We start from the raw sequence: 19560 nt of genomic DNA on the forward strand, positions 1-19560 counted from the left end.
TGAAGAGCCATCGTGTAAGTTAAAACAGTTTGGACATAACTTTTGCTAACTGTAACAAAAAGAAAACCCCAAATTGCTCAATAACAGCATTTGAAACAGACATCTTACGCCCGTAAATCACAAAACTGGCCGTCGTCTTCTTTCCTAGACACTCTGTCATTGATTGAGCTGCTGTGATGTCACAGAATGTAAACGCATTGTTGTGGAATTGTCAATAGTAACAAGTGATTTTCTTTGAGCGGGGAAAAAGCACCTCATTCTTTATTTCTGTTCTTAACGCATTTGTCTCCCTCTGCTTGTTTCATCTTTGATTCCAGGACATCACCAGCTTGCTTCACACCATCTATGAAGTAGTTGATGCTTCAGTAAACCACTCTCCCAGCTCCAGTAAAACCTTGCGGGTGAAGCTCACCGTAGCTCCAGATGGGAGTCAGAAGAAGAAAAGTATCCTACTGAACCATGCTGGTAAGAGTTTGATTCTGAATTTCTGATGGCGGATTTGTCAACTCATTATGCAGAAGCATATAAAACTGACTTACCAGGTTGGTTGTCTGTCCATCTAAACCAGTTTTGCCATCTGTGATGGGCAGCTTTTCATATCACCTACTGCCTGATCCTTTTAACTGGAGAATCTTTTTGGGATCCTGATCCCCAATCTCCTTTAAATCACTTTTGTCCTTTTACCCCCAAACATTTCTCCCCCTCCACATAACACAAAACTAAAGAATGCTTCTGTGGATGCTGGATCTTCCACTCCCTCCAGGTGTGGTCATGGAGGAGATGATGTTCCCCTGCTCAGTTCATTTAAATGGTAGATGGCCCCCACTTGTTAAGCCGTGTAAGAATGTCAATAATAAGAGGGAAATGGCAAGATATAGCACTCTTGGTGAGGGAAGATGTTTGTTGTATGTTCATTCTGAAAACAATGGGGGGAAATGGTTAAAATTATAACAATAGGAAAATGAACATGGTTTTGTGTGTGTGTCGTGGGGGCAGATCTTCAGAGCTCGAGGCACCGAACGGAAAGCAAGGCCAATGAAGAGCTGAGGAGTTGTGAGAAGAAGCAGAGGGGCTCCCTCAGGTGAGCTGAAGCAATTCTTCATTTGTCTCATGATTAGGGACCTTTAAGGTCAGCCCTGAGAGGCTTAGGATTTAAAATTTGTTTTTTAGGCAAGCCTATTCATGCCTGTCATTTTATTATGCCTATTTTATTTTTAAAGCTCTACTGTTTTTTTCTAAATGCTATGTCTCCTTGTTGTTTTGATCTTCATATGCATGTTTTATTTTATTTACTTCTTTTTGAAACCATTTAGAAGTTTTTGTTCATTAAGCCTTATATAATTCTTTGCTAAAGAAAATTCTTTGCTAAAGAAGTTGGGCTTACATCAAATGCTGCTGTGTCAGCTTGCTCCTATGTTGCCATAATGATGCATAGAATCTTGGGGCAACATGGGTGGAGCCTATCAAACGCGGCCTTGCCACCTGATTCGTTCATTGCCCAGCCAGGAGATAATCTGGTGAGAAGGCCCCATCTGATTGACTGCACCCTTGTAGTTACAGACTTCCAAGCATTACAGGCTTAACAGCATTCTCCATTTCAGTAATGAGGTGTCCAGCTTTCTCCAGACCTTGCTTCAGAAGCTGCCTTGCCAGCTGCTGCCAAATCCTCACTTCCCTCATGAAAAGCTTATTGATAAGGAAATACCTATGTTTCAACCACTCTTTAAAGCCACCATCAATCTTTCTTTGCTTGTGCTGCTCTCTTGTAGGTATTGCCCATCTTAAGATATTTGCCAGCTACAAGTAAACACATGTAACTTACCTTCATGCTACATACAGGACTCATAATTGTATGCATCAAGGCAGCTTCAACTGGGAAAACCGTTTGGAGGAAAGGGTTAACCTCCTTCCCACCCCCACTGCTAAGGTCCCGATCCAAACCAGAGCCGTCTCACCTCCTGGCAACTGCATTTCACAATAAAGGGGGTATCCATAGTTGATCTTTTGCAGCAAAACTGACAAAGACCCCTTTGGAACCTGAAAGGCTAACAGATTTATAGCAGCATGAGTTTCTGCTGTCAGGCAACAACAATGTACAGTATGAAGGTCGGAAGCAGGATTTCTTGTGAACCATTTAAGGAAAACGATGATCTGTGCTTTAAAAAGAATTTTGAGAAATGCCCTTCAGAGAATAATAAAAAAGTGAGTGAGTGAGTGAGTGAGTGAGTGAGTGAGTGAGTGAGTGAGTGAGTTATTTTTCTGGTGTGACTCAGGGTGCATCAGTTTCCAGCAAAGCAGAGAGACAGTGGTCTCTTTCATGCACAGCTGCAGGTATACTTGCAGCCTTGAAAAGATTAGATAAAACAGGATTTATTTGAAGTTGTATCTCCCTGAAGGAATGCACAATATTGTTTTGGATGCCAGTCTGGGAAGAGACCTTGTTTCCCTGAAAAACATCTTGTCATGTTGTTGGCAAAGATTAGCAAAGAGAAGCATTTGGCTAAGATTTGCCCCAATATCATGCCTTTTCATCAGTTTTATTCATGTATTTTTGATGTCTATCCCACCTTATCCTCGGGGCACTGTGCAGGTAGCAACACATTTAAAATGCAGCACAGTGAAAGTGCCGAGTTGAATGCCCGCTTGCCATCTAAAAAACCATTGTAGAACAGATTAAAACAATCCTACATCTTCTTTGCCTGCTTCTTTGTTTTTTTTACATGCACTATTATAGAACAACAACAGCGTCTGCAGATATTCTCAGAAATGGGCTTTGGTGACTTTGCACAGTTATGGGCAACTGTTGAGACCCTCTCTCTATTTCTGCTACGGCTCTTTGAACCAGGGTGCTGTAGTGGTTAGAGTGTGTCGCACTAGTACCTGGGAGACCAGGGTTCTAGTTTGGGTGACCTTGGGCCAGTAACTGCTTCTCAGCCTAACTTACCACCCAGGGTTGTTGTGGGGATTAAATGAGGAGAGGAGAACCATGTTTACTGCCTTGAGTAACTTGGAGAAAAAGGTGGGCTATAAATGCAATAATTGGAATGTGACTGGTATCAGGAGCCAATGGTGTGTCATGAATAGGGATCTAAAGCTTGCCCCAGGCTTGAAGGGGAGCCCTTGACATATTATCCTCTATGGGCCCATTCCTGCACCCCACACCCACTCTATGGGCTTATCTGGTAGCAGCATTGATCTTTCAATTGCTGCTGGGTAGCCACCATTTTATATCTCCCACAGTGGCCCCCAAGATGGCGTTGCTCCACAGCAATGTAGGAAGTTTAACATGGTGCCTTGTATCCGCTTATTAAGGGTGGACCTCCCTCACCATTGGACCCTGCCAGGCCTCTGATTCCCCAGCAGTTGCCTGAAGATGCCAGTTGCTAATGTTGGCCCTGAATCATAGCATAGTCCAACCTTGGACGAAAATAATCAAGACAACAGTCAGATAGCATTTTTACAGAAACTTGGCATGATGCTCCTAGCCAGGAATTGGGAGATCTCTTGATCAGGATTGGCCCACTATGTTTCCTGCCAGAGTGGATCAGCAAATAATGCCCCCTGTACAAGTCAAAGAGCATAGTACTCAAGGTAGCCAGGTTCTTATTCTTACACCTGAAAACATCCTACAAATGCCTCTTCCACGTCCTGGCTGTAAAAATACAGTGGAACCTCGGGTTGCGGATGTAATCCGTGATGGAGGCACGTCCGTAACCTGCAGTGTTGTGTTGGCACACGCACATGATGCAATTTGGCACTTCTGTGCATGTGTAAGCGGCGAAACCCGGAAGTAACTCTGAACACGTAACCTGGAGCATTTGTAACCCGAGGTACCACTGTACAGTAATAAATTCAGTGGCTACCAATTTGCTATTGAGAGGGGTATGTGCAAAGAAAGTCATCTCTGTTGCATTTTGTTGTTGTTTAGTCCGTTAGTCATGTCAGACTCTTTGTGACCCCATGGACCAGAGCACGCCAGGCACTCCTGTCTTCCACTGCCTCCCGCAGTTTGGTCAAACTCATGTTAGTAGCTTCAAGAACACTGTCCAACCATCTTGTCCTCTGTTTGATCTTCTTGCAGTCCATGGGACTCTCAAGAGTCACCTCCAGCACCATAATTCAAAAGCATCAATTCTTCAGCAACCAGCCTTCTTTATGGTCCAACTCTCACTTCCATACATCAGTACTGGGAAAACCATAGATTTAACTATATGGACCTTTGTTGGCAAGGTGATGTCTCTGCTTTTTAAGATGCTGTCTAGGTTTGTCATCACTTTTCTCCCAGGAAGCAGGCGTCTTTTAATTTCGTGGCTGCTGTCACCATCTGCAGTGATCATGGAGCCCAAGAAAGTAAAACCGCTCACTGCCTCCATTTCTTCTGCTTCTATTTGCCAGGAGGTGATGGGACCAGTGGCCATGATCTTAGTTTTTTTTATGTTGAGCTTCAGACCATATTTTGCACTCTCCTCTTTCACCCTCATTATGAGGTTCTTTAATTCCTCCTCACTTTCTGCCATCAAAGTTGTGTCATCTGCATATCTGAGGTTGTTCTGTTGCATTTTAGCAGTTACACAAATCTCCTTGAAAGGGTCAGGTTTGTGTCTTTTTTTTAAAAAAAAGACTTGTCTGTTTTTGTTCTTTTAAATAAATTGTTTACATATGTAGACGTCGTTCTGTTGGGACTTGGTGCATTTTATTGTGCCACATTCTTGGCCTCATCGTTGTTAAAGCTAAGATTCTTCCCATTTTTCCTTTCCTTGTTTGGCTCATAAATGACTGGTATTTCAGAAATTCATTCTCAGGAAATAACTCTGCTATATATGAAATGGTACTGCTTGAACAGGAAAGAGAAATGGACTTATTCAGCCAACAGTTGATCCGGCTTTATTAAAACTATTTCCCCCTCCAATCAGGAGTGTGTTCTTTATCTCCTGGAGTTTTTACCTGCAGTCTCCCCTTTGCCAAATACATTAGGATGGCGAGGGGTACCCCATGGCCAACTATTATTATTTTAAGTATTTATATCCTGCCTTTTCCCCAAGCTGGGATTGAAGGGGTCTTACAACATTTTAAAACACCATTGTAAAATACAAAGTAATAAAAGCAAACTTGTTAAAAATAGTAAAATACTTAAAATTGTTTTGAAGCATTGGTCTGCCTAGCTCTGTCTGCCCACCCTCCGAGGTCTGTTCCCAGCTTCCTGTGGGTGCTGGGGCCCCAGCAACATTACATGTGTGCTACTATTGAATATGGCATTGCAAGGAATTCCAGCAAGGGTGAATTTTGTAGGAGCATTGCTCTCAGAAGCACTGACTGTCTATAACTTCAAAACAAAGCTTATCATTTCAGTGTGTGCTCACTGATCTGGATATAATAATATGTGCATTGCAATTTCCCTTCCTTCTCACAGGTACCACCATGGTGAAGCCAAAACTGAACAGAATGGATGCTATCGTCATTGTGTCGATGAAAACATTGAAAGGAGAAACCACTATTTGGATCTTGCAGGAATAGAAAACTATACGTCAAAATTTGGGCCAGGTATATTACACATTTTCTATAATTTAGCTGCTCTCTAGAGAAGCTATTGTAATGATCTATATGTTTAATCTCTCTCTCTCTCTCTCTCTCACACTCTCTCTCTCTCTCTCTCTCTCTCTCTTAATATTTATTTATTATTGGATTTTTCCTTCTTTTAATTAGCTGTTTGTGTTTTAGCTGTAAGCCACCGTGAGTCCCTGTCAAGGAAAAAGTGGGATATAAATGCAATAATAATAATAATAATAGTTTAGATCTCATCTATTCCGACCGTCCTTTTTATTGTTGTTAAAATTAGATCTTTAGACTTGTAGGTGCTCAAGTAACTGGAACCCAGTGAGAACTTGAGAACTAAACTAAAATTTCCAACTCTATTAACCAAGTGTAAAAATGATCATTAATACAGCTGCTAGGGAGCTGCTTTTAAACAAACAAACAAACAAACAAACAAACATTATTATTATTAATATTATTATTATTATTATTTAGCTCATCCTCTGTTTGGTACATTGGTTTATTTTACTTCAGCTGCTTCCTGCTTTTGTTGTCATATCAGTACTTAGAGCCTTAAAATGACCAAGTGCTCTACTTCTTGTTTCTCAGGATCACCACCAGCGGCTCAAAAACACGACCCTCCCATCCGAGTCGCAAACCAAACAAGGTCCCGTTCCCACGAGCCAGAAATCTTCCACGCCCACCAGCGCAGATCGCCAGCAGCGGACCCCGGCCACGTCAGTTTGATGGAAGCATCCTACGCAAAGCTTGCAGAGATACAGCAGAGGCTGCGGAGCCAAGATGCGAGCAGGCATTTTGCCAAGTCTCCCAAAGCTCAGGGCAGAAATGCCTCTTCCGCCAACGCGGGGAGGGCCGTAAGGAGTAAGCCTGCCCAAGGGGCCTCCGTGCCGATGGCTTCCCCCACCACGCGGCTGGGCCCAAACCTCCCTTATCTCCCCATGCAGCCTCAGCCGGCTTACAAGAAACACAAGCAGAGGGCCAAAGAGACTCACCAAGTCTGCAAAACCTTCCAGCCCCCCGGGACGGTTTTCGAAAAAGAGCACGTGAGAGACCTGCCCGCTGTCATCTTGTACGAAGGCCAAGTGGGGCAGATGATTCAGAGACACGAGCACCACCACCACCACGAGCACCACCACCACTATCACCACTTCTACCAGACATGAAATGGACCCCCTGCTGCCGTCCGTTAGCGAACCATCCCGATATGAAGGAGGCCTTTTTAGCTGCCACACTCTGGAAGAAAAGTGTTCTTCTTATTAACCTTGTTGCTACTCCATTAATATTCTGCTAGCACCCATCTTAGGAGTTATATGAAAACACTAAGATTAATAACAATAATAATAATAACCTAACACTATTTATATTATGTGGGACTGTGTAGCTTACTTTATTAATTTGTGGATTTAAAGTTTGGCTTGTACAAGAACACCCGTGCACAAGAGCAAACAGCCATAGCTATCATCACGAGCAGTGCTTGAATGCAGGTTGTCAATGCACTTCTGGCAAGGATCCCTTCCTCCGCGGTAACTGGAAGAGATGCTGCAAAACAATAAGGCTATGACACCCAGCTTGTCCCATTCGTTGCCTCATTGCACACAAGCCCATCATCAGGGGAGCAATGTTCGAAGGTTCTGGACTCCGGGAATATAAACAGCTGCTACCTCTCGTATAATTCAGAACTTCTTAATGATTGTATTGTGCTATGTCGGGGTGGGGCTGGGGGGGTTGTTTTTATTTGATTGCATTCATGTAGCCTGTATATGTTTTACTCCTCACCTCCTTGCAAGCTATATCTTAATATTAATTATGTGGAAATAACTAACTATATTTGTCAACAGAGCTACGTTTTTCAACTTATTTCCCCACCCCCTTTTTTACCATTTTTTTTTAAACAGACACCTTTACAGTCTGCTTTATATATTGGGTACTATTTAAACATATATTTTCTCTTTCTTATCGGCTGTTGTGTGTTGGAAAGCCATCATTAAGGAGCGTGTTCCATTGCAGTCTGGATAGGGGCTCTTCAGAGGATCTGTGGGGTCCTGGCATCATTAGAGTGAAATAGGCCTCAGAGGCAAGGGGGCGTAGGTAGACTGCACCCATTTATCCCTGTTCACAGTCACCACTCTGAACAATAGCAAGAGGTTTGCACTCGTTTGTAGCATTCCTCTCTTTTTCACTGTTGCAAAGGCTGCTTCTGTAACCCTCAGTGAATTGGATTTTCCCTTCTTGGGTGTCACCCTGTGATGACATCACAAGTTGGCTTGTTGCTGGCTTCAGCCAATCTCCTGTGGGTCTTCCTTCATCAAACACACACACACACACACACACCACTCTGCATATCAGATGCCTTCTAAATTTGCTTTGGGGCCATCTTGACAACAAAGGCATATAAGACAGCAATATTGTTACTCAGCTGGGGCATTGCTAACCTTCACTTTTCAGCTTATAGTTTTCCTACATGCCCCCCCCCCCCGTGTGTGCGTGTGTGTATGCATTTAATTTTGCAGGTTGCGGATTATTTCTTCTTTTGCTTGGTTCTCCTGCTCCTTCATTTCCCACATTGTTCTTTTAGAGAGAGTGAGTTGTGGACAGAATATTGCTTTTCTCACCTTTTAAACGTTGGCAAATATATATAAATATAAATATATATAAATATGAATATATATGAATATACACACTCTCAGGTACATTTTTTGTGTTTTATACAAATCTGTGGGTTGTTTTTTTTTTTGGAAAAAGATATTAACATTTTAATCTTAAAGCAGCGACTCTTTGGACATGCTCTTTGAACATACAAGTATGTGTGTTCCTTCACCCCAATCTCCCAGCTGCTTCTTGATTTTTAGTTCTGCAGCATCTACTACTTCTGCCTATTTCTTTAAAAACAAACAAAAATCATCTGTCTTCTGGTCTCCCCCTCCACATTCCTATCATATGACCTCCACCCCATAAAGCAGGTTAAGTCATGATGTAAAAGGTCACGACTGTCTGTCAAAGGAGCAAGCATGGCCAAAGAGTTGTTAAGCTTGATTCCCTGCCCCCCCCCCTCGGGACCAGCAGCTAGAGAACACTGGGCCAAATTGGTTAGACCATGGTGCTGAGAATGCAAATGTTGCAAGTTCGATCCCTGTATGGGACAGCTGCATATTCTTGCATTGCAGGGGGTTGGAATAGATTGTCCTCAGGGTATCTTCCAACTCTACAATTATATGATTCTATAAAATCCTAAGAACAGAAGAGCCTGCTGGATCAGACTAGTGCTCTGTCTAGTCCAGCAACTTGTTCTCACGGTGGCCACCTAGATTGCTGTGGGAAGTCAGCAAGCAAGATCAGCGCCCAATTGCACTCTGAGGCATACCACCTCTGACAGTGAAGGCAGAAAATATACATTGTGGCTAGTAGCCATGGAGAACCTTATCCTCCATGAATTTTTCTGATCCTCTTTGGAAGCCATCAAAGTTGGCCGCCATCACTAAAAACTGTGTCCTGAATCTTCCAACATTTAGCTTCATTTGATAAAAATCCAGCTACCCAAGGAGCTCTGGTTTCCTCACTCAGAGGCAAGAAGGCTACGTGTAGAGGGGGGCATTATGAAGACAACCGGGCTTGCTGTCTGTCTGGTGGCCCTTGGCTCACCACCCTCTACCCCTTCTCATTAACCCACTAGCATTCTTAAGCCTTCATCTCTCTTCTTCTACAGCAGCCTTCCCCAACCTAGTTCTTGCCTACTGTTATTGAACTACAGCTCCCATCACACCTGACCATTAGCCATGCTGGCTGGGGGTGATGGGAGTTTTAGTCCAGAATATTTGGAGTAGGCTGCGGTACAGGAACTACGATCAGACCAGAGTTTCCCATCTGGCTCCGCCAGCAGACAGCTCTCTCGTCTTTTCTGCATAGCACCCATTGCCCCCCACACAAATGAAGAGCTCCTTCCTGTAAGCAGCAACAGTAAAGCTTCCTTGCCTCTCATGTGGGAACCAAAACACACAGTGGTGCATTTCAAAAGGAGGGACTCTGCCAAGGCTTCTGTTGCTGTTCCCATTGCAGTTAAGGAAGAAAGTTAAAGAGCTCCTTTGCCTGTGGCCTTGACCCTCACTGGAGTCGGTAAGGAGGTGAAGGCAATGCTGCTGGCCCTTCAGCACTTGGCCATCCCATTAAAAATAAGTTGTCAAGCAGAGCAGCAAAGGGAGGAGACCATTTTAGGCTTCCTGCTCTAATCAGGTGGCAATTTGGTGTTTACAAGAGAGCGAAGGATTTTGAAGAAGGGGGTGCACAGTTTGGTGTGTGCCTTTTGCAGAAGCTACCAAAAGGAAGATCTTGGGGAAGGCTTCTAGGGCTGCACGTACCCTCTGGCCACAGTCCTTGGCCCCTTTACCAGTCAACAAGCTAGTAAGCCAGGACCCCTTTGTTGCATTTGCAAGTTAAAAGGAAGTCTCTGACCACACACACACACACACACACACACGAAACTGTGGATTTTTTTTTAAAGCATTTACTTTTGCTTTTATCTTCTTTCAGTATTTGTGATTGTTGTTGTTTACAATATTGTGAGATGTTCTTCCATTTTAAAAAATACTGGGGAGCCCCAGCTCAAATTTTGATCAGTTCAGAATGGGATGTTCTGTTTGAAGAAGGAAGCGTGATGTGTACAGTGACGCCAAATACATTGAAGAGTCTGACCTGGTTGTGGTTGGTGATCAGAATTAACACTTGTTCATTAGTTCTACAACTCTTGTCTCAAAAAGAAAATCTAAGCAATGTTTTGCTCTTCCTTTTAAAACAAAACCAGCCATGTTTTACATGAGTGTTATTTTCCTTCTGTCAACATTTGGTCCAGTTATGTCTGGCGATATCTTTTAAAGTGTGTTAATCTGCGTGACAGCTAGCCCATTTGGTTTATCCTTTGAATTTCTAAAGTTAAAAAAAAAAGAAGATTATTTATATGCTGAATTTTTTTTGTATAGAAAACTGGGGAGGGGAAAGTTGGTTAGAACAGTCTTTACTTAACCACTGAGTTGTTCTAGTCTATTTTGCTGCTTGTGTTATCAAACCCTTCCTTTCCTCCAATGTATATATAATTATGGACTACAAAAAAGAAAAAAGGCATATCACATGCCTAGTAGAAGGAATAAGCTTATTTATATGATAGTGTTAAACAAAGTCTGATGTATTCAAGTGATTTTTGTTATACTGCATGCAACCCCACGAGTGTAACACATTCCATTGGAGAAAAGATGCCATGTCTTTAGGTTCTTAAGAAAGTGGTGTTTGTCGTTTCCTTTCCTGTTTTCTTCCTATCTGTTGTATGTTTTCCACATACAGTCAGGCAACTCCAACAATGCAGAAGAACATATCTCTCTTTGACTCAGAAAGAGGTAAAGAAATTGCATTCGCAATGGTTTTAGGGGTCTTTAAGGGGACATGGGTGGCGCTGTGGGTTAAACCACAGAGCCTAGGGCTTGCCGATCAGAAGGTTGGCGGGTCGAATCCCCGCGACAGGGTGAGCTCCCGTTGTTCGGTCCCAGCTCCTGTCCACCTAGCAGTTCGAAAGCACGTCAAAGTGCAAGTAGATAAATAGGTACCAATCTGGCGGGAAGGTAAATGGCATTTTGTGCGTTGCTCTGGTTCGCCAGAAGTGGCTTAGTCGTGCTGGCCACATGACCCGGAAACTGTCTGTGGACAAACACCAGCTTCCTTGGCCTATAGAGCTAGATGAGCGCACAACCCCAGAGTCGTCAGCAACTGGACCTAACGGTCAGGGGTACCTTTACCTTTACCTTTAAGCAACACTCCTCCCAATACCCCCTCCCTTCGGCAATCCGTTTTGTTCAGGAGAGAGTCATGGATGTGTTGGCTACAATATTTTGTTGGGTTAGTCCAAGCATTGGCAGTGTGTTTTGGGGTGGTCTTAATCTAACCTTTAAGATTTTTTTTTCCTGGATAAGCACCTTTTAAATCATTTTATAGGGGATTATATGTATGTTGTTAGGGGTAAAGGATAGAAATCAACTCAAGGTTGTGCAAGGAGAATGCCTCTCAAGGCTGGTTTTGTGTAGGTGCAAAATGGCAGTGGCGTGATGTGAATGGTTAAATTTGCTCTTGACCAAAAGTAGCCAACACACAGGACAGTTGCCTAGTTCTCATTGTGGTGGCAGTGAGCTTGCTTTTGAGGTGCATTGTTTTATATTGCCAGTTGGAGGTTCAAATGCCTGAAAGCTCTTCCATAAGATAAAAAAAATTCCCTTGAACCTTGGCAGGTAGCATGCTGGGTAAAAGAAGACTATGCTGGAACCATAAAGTTGCCAGAAGAGCCCTGCTGAGTCAGACCAAAGGCCAGTCTAGTCCTACATTCCATTTCCCATTGTGACACCCGCCTCCCCTAATAGCCTTTGATAAGTCCACAAGCAGGGCAGCTATGCACCATCTAGAAAAAACAACACCACCACATTACAAAAAGATCACAAGGTGTCCTGAACCCCTGGCCTGCAAGTCAGTATGTCAAATCCCCAGTCCAGTTTTAATCCACATGCCCAGTGTCCTACAGAGATCCTGGCGCCATCAACATGGGTAGTTGATCAGGAGCCTCAGTTCTGCCCTTTTTCACTTTGCCTGCTGATTGCAGCATCTGGGCTTGATGAGCCATGTGACCCTCACCTGTTCCAAGCCTACTCCAGCTGAGGAATCACAAATCTAAAACTAGTTAGCCTCACCTGGCCAGCTGTCGGCCCTTGCCTGCCTCAGCCTCCTGGAACACATCACCCACTGCTCCCTACACTTCAAAGCCCACCATGTTCATGGAGACAGGGGGACAGGGGTCACTCTGGCTCTGTTGATGAGTCCTGCTGCTCTGGTTCCTGTGCACTGACCCCCATCCCTTCATCATCCTCCATTACCCTGTGAGTACTTTCTACACCAATCTTCTCCTTCCCCATTCCAGCTTGTCCCAGTCCTGGCTACACCCCTCGCCAGGATCCCCTTCCTCCTCCCTGTTGACTTGCTTGTTTATGACACGAGGGTGCAGATTTGCACAAAATGTGCATATGTCACATGTCCAAATGCAAATATCGAAAAATTCAAATAGAAATTAAATGGTAGAAAGACTGGCCAGGTGATATGTATTCTCTCTAGGGATGGAGGTAGAGATTTTTTTGGTTCACATTTAAAGGCAAAGTGAAATGCAGACATCCTTCGAAATGCACACTCCTTTGATTTTGCTTTGCAGTTTTCCACCCACATAATGTATACAAAAATGCACATGCTTGGATAAAGTGTGTGTATGTGTGTTAATAAGAATTACATACAAATATGCATTATATTGGGGAAAATTGTTTTGTACAATTGTAGACATTAGGGGAAACTGCATACAATAATGTGTATGTTAGGGGAAATTCATTTTAAGTCCACGAGGACTTAAAAAAAAATCCAAATGGACTTAAGAACTGAAAAATCAGAAACTGAAATGGGCAGATTCACCCATACCTAGTGCCTGCTCAGAATGCAATCCAAGTGTTGATGAGCAGCTCAAGGCCCCTGTACTCAGTGATTTAGCTTTACCCAGGACTTTGACCAGAAAACTCTTCAAATACATGACAGTTTCAAACAGAGAACTGCTCTCTATAAAGGACACACAACCATCCTTGTAATATCCCCATTACTACAAGCGCCAAGCAAATAATATTCAGTGGCCTATTACCTGGGGGTTACATAGAGTTACTGGTGTCACCACTGTGGGCTTCCTGGTTCCATGATGGGGCCTTTTCAGTGGAATGCCCTCCTGAGTGACATGCATCTGTCTCCCTCATTGCTGACTTTCATGAGAAATCTAAAAACATTCCTTTTTACCCAGGCATTTGATAGCAGACACTGTTCCTGACCGCCCTGAGATCACTGGTTGCTAATGTTCTTTAACTATTTAGAATAATGTTTTTAATGCTTTATCACTGCTGTGTTTGCCACCGTGGGTTCCTTCAAGAGGAAGGGCAGAATATAAACCAATAAATTATTATTAATATTTTAAAACCTCAATTTACGCTGTTAGTCACCTTTCTGCTAAACTAAAACATAACAAACAAGAGCCTGCTGGGTAAGGCCATTGGCTTATCTAGTCCAGCACCCTGTTCTCACAGTGGCCTGTGGGAAACTCATGTGAAAGTGGGACCTCTACAGTGATTTCCAGCAACTGGTATTCAGAAGCATTGCTGCATCTAACAATGGAGGTAAAAACACCTACAAATTGTCACTTTTCCACTGTTGGGCAATTGCTCCACCCCCCTGACCATTTCGGGTGACTTTTCCCACAGTCAGGGGTCCCCCTGACCTGCTAATATGTTCATGTGTCTAAAGGGACTTTTTTGTATGTGAGCCTCCACCTGTGGATTGAAGTGGTACATCCCAGACCAGCAATTGTAATTTAATGATCTGACCAGGGGAGTGGGGATGAAACTGTGTATTGCATCACTTACTTAAACCAACCCTGCTGCATTTGAGGGTCATGCAGAGTGGGGGCCCCAAATACCAATCCTCATGACACCACTGGTTCAGACACAGGTTTTACCACCCAACTGGGAACTAAGCTTTCCTTCTTTTGAATCAACTGAGTCAGGACATTGAACCTGCAAGCTTCCAATGGCACTGTAAGTTTTTCTGTCAGAAAAGATGGCAGCAAAATGGCTCCCAGGAACGGAGGGAGGGGGAGAAGGTTCACCTTTTTTCCAATCAATGGGTGTTTTGTTCTTGATCTCTGTAGAGCTAATCTTTCAAAGAATTTAAGGTGAATACTGAAGGAAATTAAACAGGGTGTCTTATGTGGGGGTTGGCTGGTTGAGATGTTTTGTTCACTTTTCAAAATGCAAACTATATCATGCTGAGATTTTGTGAAATGCAAATGAACTTTAGTAACATGGCATCAATGTGCTTTTTTAAACAAACAAACAAAAACAAACTTATATCAGTTATGTAGAAACATACAGTATTTAAATACTGTCTTGCATTTGTATTAATGTGCATTAATTGTGAATAACTGAACATGTCATGTAGCACAGTTTATGTTTTGGGTTATTTTTTATTCACAGAACTCTTAAGCCTCCATAACATTTTTGTAAAAAAGGAAAAAGGAAAAAAAGTTTGCTTTTCAGTATTTTGTATAGTTAATATAGATGGTTTTGACTAAATGCTTTATTTATTTAATAGCAAAACTGTGCCAAGAGAAACCCCTGTTAATTAAAAATTTTACTAGTTCAGACGTTTTCTCCCCTTTATTTTGTTAAGTTCAGCGTCATCATTCCTCCAGTTCTCATTTCATTTTCATTCATTTGTATTCTAGACTTTTTTATTAAAAAAAAGTAGAAGAATTGTTTTGGTCACATGATTGAGGACCTTCACTAATGCTGTGGCAAACTCTTCTTATATTGTGGTTGTTGCATTATTATTGGAGATTTGTTGGGAATGTAGGGGTTGCCAAAAAATCCAAAATGCATTGTGGGGCGCGGGGTGGGGGTAGAGACAAAAGGTTGTTCAGGTCTGTATAAAATTTACAAGTGCTACTTTAGATATACAAGTGCAAATTTAGAAAGTTGCTTTACTTTAATTAGAAATAGACTGCATCTCACTACAGTGGGGGATACTTTGCCCACTTAGCCAGGTGCTAATAATAGGCAACATGTGCTTTCCTTTCATGGGAACCATCCATGCTATACATTTAAAGCAGTAACATAACCACTTAAACAGACTTTCCCTAAATAATCATGTGGAATGTAGTTTCTTAAAGTTGCTGAGAGTTGTTAGAGGATCCTTATTCCCTTCACAGAACTAAAGTTCCCAGGGTGGTTTAACTATCAGTTTTTCTTCTCAGGGAAATCTGTGAGGGGAATAGGGTTTCCTAAGCAACTTTCAGCACCCTTAGCAAGCTACGCTTCCCAACTTTCTTTGTGGGGGCTTTGTGTGACTGTTCAAAGTGATAATCATAGTGTTTTGGTGCTGTTTACCTTTAAACCAGGCTTGGACTTGTCAGCCCATAAAATGGTGGGAGCAATGCAAAACCTGATTTCAGTTTTCAAAAAAGCCTGAGGCCTAGTCATGAACACCTTGAGAAGCAACCTGCCTCTTGAGTAGATGGAATCTTGATTTGATAACAGATTTCCCCAGACGGGGACAAACTTTTGATCGACCTAAAGTTCGGCCTTTTGGCATGATGGTTAGAAATATTCTAAGACAGGCCATGTTTATCAAGAGCAACCAAGGGAGGACTCCCCCCACTCCCCAATTCCAGGCCCCTGGGCCGAACTTAACATTTTAGATCTCTGTTTTCTAAAAAGCAAGTGTTTTTGTCTCCATGAAAACACCACCTCCATTACTAATTCAGTTTCTGTATTGCTGCCCTGAGGGCACGACGAGCATTTGGCTGTGTTTTTCCTTGTTTCTTTGTCTCAGACCCTGAAGCAATAGTTTCCAAATTAGAGTGAATGTTAATTAGTTTCTTCAAATGACTGTGTGCAGTATCTACAATGCAATGGTGACTGTTGGCAAGGAAATTCTGGCCAGTGATCGAAATTGACTGTCAAGTTGGCTGGAAACACTCCTGGGTTGAAAAATAACTTGGCTGGGCTTGCTACTGGGTTTCATTCTTTTGAGTGGTCCTGCCTTTCCCTGGATACAACCTTGACGGTTGGTAGAAATGTTGCAGAGTTGTTAGAAGGCCCTGATGAAACCCAGGAGTATTTAATGTATGGATTAGATATTATTGGTCATTCTACCACACGTTTCACCAAACACCTGCTCCCTCCCTGCCTCCTGCAAGGAGGATACAGACAACCAACCAGTGGAACGTCCCCATTTTGGGCCATCTATATGGGCTCTTGCTTCCGTCTTTTTTTTTCCTTGGGAAACCATCAGTCTAAAAACATCCAGCATGAGGGCTAATCTGCACATACAGCAGAATCCCGACTGAACTGCTCTAAACCGAGAATTACATTTTAAAAATATCTGTGAAAACACTGCGTTATATTTTGATCCTTTTATATATTGGTGTGCTTTTTAATTGTTTTTATGATTATTTTATCTTACATATGTTAGCTGCCCTGAGATTCCTACAGAAGGAAGGGTGGGATATAAGCACAGGGATGATGATAATAATAATAATAATAATAATAATAATAATAATAATAATAATGGTAATGTGGAGTAGCATTCAAAAACAGAACCCCCAGCTGCAGCCTACCAACCGGTCCAGGGTTCTAATGCCTCATTCTGCTTATGTAAACACCAGCGGTAAAGTCTAGTCCTCAGATCTTTTCTGTAATCTTCTGTGCCTTCAAAACCTGCTTTTAAACAAAAGACTGCAATTATATTTTGAAATCTAAAATCTGGGTTCAAAGAAGCTTCCAGCAATAAAACAAAAAAAAAAGTACAATAAAAACCATAAAAAGTTAAAAGTTAATTGCTTGCAAGTTTCAACTTGCACCTGGAACTGTCGCATCAAATAAATATGCAGTTGGCTGCTGCCCCTTTATCAGCTCATTCTAATAGTGTAAGTATCACCTGATTGTGGCATTTGAAAATGTTTTATTTTGTGCAAGAACATCTTCTATCCTTTTAATATCACATTTTGGGGTGCTTCCCAGTCCCCCACCAACATCCACTAAATGCATCTGCTGGATCAACAGCAACAAAAGCCATTTTCAAAAACATAACAGAGTGAAGGATTTCTTCCTCCCACCAATAGAAGCTTTGTACACATTCTTGTTTATTCTGCATCCAATGCACTCCCACTGCTGGTTTCAGAAGCGGTGCACTCCGGACATTTGGTCACAATCCATACCTTTCCTGACATTTCTTACGAAATATGGCCAGCTTCAATCCAAATTCAGGAAAATAATGGCCTAGATGCATTGTAAGCTGTCAAGGAGTACACAGCTAGAGTTAAGGTGTATATCTACGTCTTCATGCACTTACGGACACCCAATTCTGATGTGAAATGTAGCTGCAACATTGGCAGAAGCAATTTAAGGGAGCTTGCAGATTTTGGGGAGGGGGAGGGGGATATGACAAGGAGGTTGGGGGGGCAGGGGAGGGGGGGAGATAAACCTTATTATGTTTCTTTGCCAAAGGAGAAAAGAAACGATATTGACTTAAATGTGGGGAATTTAAAAGGGGCCATATGTTCTCACTTTGTGCTTTGTTTCTAATAGATAGACAGAAATCTTTTGAAGTGTGGATTGGCTCAGTGGGGTGCAGGCTTCTGTAGAGAAAAGATGCTAAAAGGGAGGATGTGAGAGGGCATATGAAACTCTATTAGCCATGCAACAGCAGAGAGAGAAAGGCAAATCCAATGATAATGTACATCTGTTTCAGGGAGTTTATAAGCTTTGAACATTTTTTATGTGCTGATAAGTGGATCCTTTTCTTACCATAACTTAGAACTTCAAAGGAGATTGTGTGGATAATGCAAATTGCTGAAATATGAGATTTTCCTACAAAGAGGTTTTCCAAAAAAAGAAAAAAAAGAGAGAGAGGAAAGAATTAAGGCTAATTGATGCCACAGTCTTTTATGTGCAGTGTAAAAACTCGACAAAAATTGATTTTTTAATATTTTTTTAAAGGGCATTGACGGAAAATATATTGGAGGCTGTTCCCCCCCTCTCTCTCTCCACCCCCACCCTTTGTGGGCATGGTCTTTGGCTTGAAAGAGAGAGGCTTCTGTAAGTTGAACATTTGTCTTCCAATATCAGCGAAGCAATAATAATGTAGCATAAATTAAGAGACATAGCCTAGCTGTTAATGCTATCAAAGTCTGTCATGTCAGGGGAATGTTAAGAAACCACAAGTGGAAAGCAGCACGGAGTATGGAACGATCTTATCTGCTTCAGTCAACTGCCAATTTCATCTCCATAACAAGCCGCAGGATCACAGTATATTGCCATTGCTATTATCACCTGTCTGCTCCATCTGGATGCTGAACAGGAACAATTAACCTATGGAACTCACTGGCACAAGATGCTATGAAACCTCAGGTGTGAGTGGCTCACTGGTGATTTTTGTTTTAAAGATAAGTGGATGTACCTCTCCAAAACAAACCATTCCCCAATCTTTGGGGGCAAAGTGCCACCAAAACAGCACCACCCACACAAGAGGGAGCTATTTGCAGGTTTGCAATAAAAATCCTAAAAGAGGCAACTCCCTGACACAGTTCAGTGAGAGCTGAACTTGCTCAGTGGCGATGGAATGCTGACTGTTGTGAGGAGTGGAAATGGAGTGCCTGGAATTGTGAACAGAGAACACAACCCACACTAAAAATGTTTTGTTGCAGGCCCCATTATCCAAAGCTAATAGCCATTACATCTGGCAATGAAATACCATGTTCAAGGACAGCAAAAATTTCAATTATTCATTACTGGCAGTGGGGCAGAAAGACCAGACTTGAAGAAACAGGGGCAATTTTTAAGCATCAGAGAGCCACGCGGCATGACTTCTTGTCCCTTGTTTGGGACTTTGACTGCTTTGGATAGTCTTCCCTGGGGCTTTCGTGTTAGTTCTGACTAGCAGTGACTAGGTGAGATCTCTGTGTGACTTTCACAGGCCTGCTACCTTAGATGCTTTCCAAATGGAACTGTCCAGGAGCAAACCCAGGACTTTTTCCAGGTGCTAAGCATCTGGTCGCTATGGAAAGGGGAGAATGTCAATGACTGTATTTAGGTAGGGCTTTATTCCATCTCACCAACATTTCCTTTCCTGACAATTTCAACATTTTACAGGATCTTTTTGAAACTTTAGCGATCATTTCCACCTTATTCCCCCCCCCCCAAAAAAAACCTGGAAGATTGTGGGAGTGTTCCATCGTAATGTATGAGAAAAATCCCATAATTTAAAATTTAGCATGACATGTTGATATATCCATCAAACCGCAGTTCCATAATGCAACAGGTGATGAAGTGAAAAAGGAACTTTAGAAGTTGAGACAGAAGTGCTGGGATTATAATCAGGAAAATGTAACGCAACAAACCCCAC

At 42.4% G+C, this 19560-nt stretch overlaps 1 protein-coding gene across 3 annotated transcripts in view; it reads left to right on the plus strand.

Moving 5' to 3' along the window:
• NKD1 (NKD inhibitor of WNT signaling pathway 1) overlaps positions 1-14798 on the plus strand; it is a 132457-nt gene extending 117659 nt beyond the window's left edge. For all 3 annotated transcript variants that reach the window (XM_083513729.1, XM_083513731.1, XM_083513730.1), the window contains 4 exons: positions 318-465; positions 997-1081; positions 5411-5541; positions 6142-14798. In XM_083513729.1, the coding sequence (XP_083369855.1) occupies positions 318-465; positions 997-1081; positions 5411-5541; positions 6142-6716 (939 nt within the window). In that variant the 3' untranslated portion in view covers positions 6717-14798. The remainder of the gene's footprint in view (positions 1-317; positions 466-996; positions 1082-5410; positions 5542-6141) is intronic.
• The last annotated feature ends 4762 nt before the right edge of the window (positions 14799-19560 follow it).

The sequence above is a fragment of the Podarcis liolepis genome (assembly GCF_965112155.1).
Source record: "Podarcis liolepis genome assembly, chromosome: 7".
Lineage (NCBI taxonomy): Eukaryota > Metazoa > Chordata > Lepidosauria > Squamata > Lacertidae > Podarcis > Podarcis liolepis.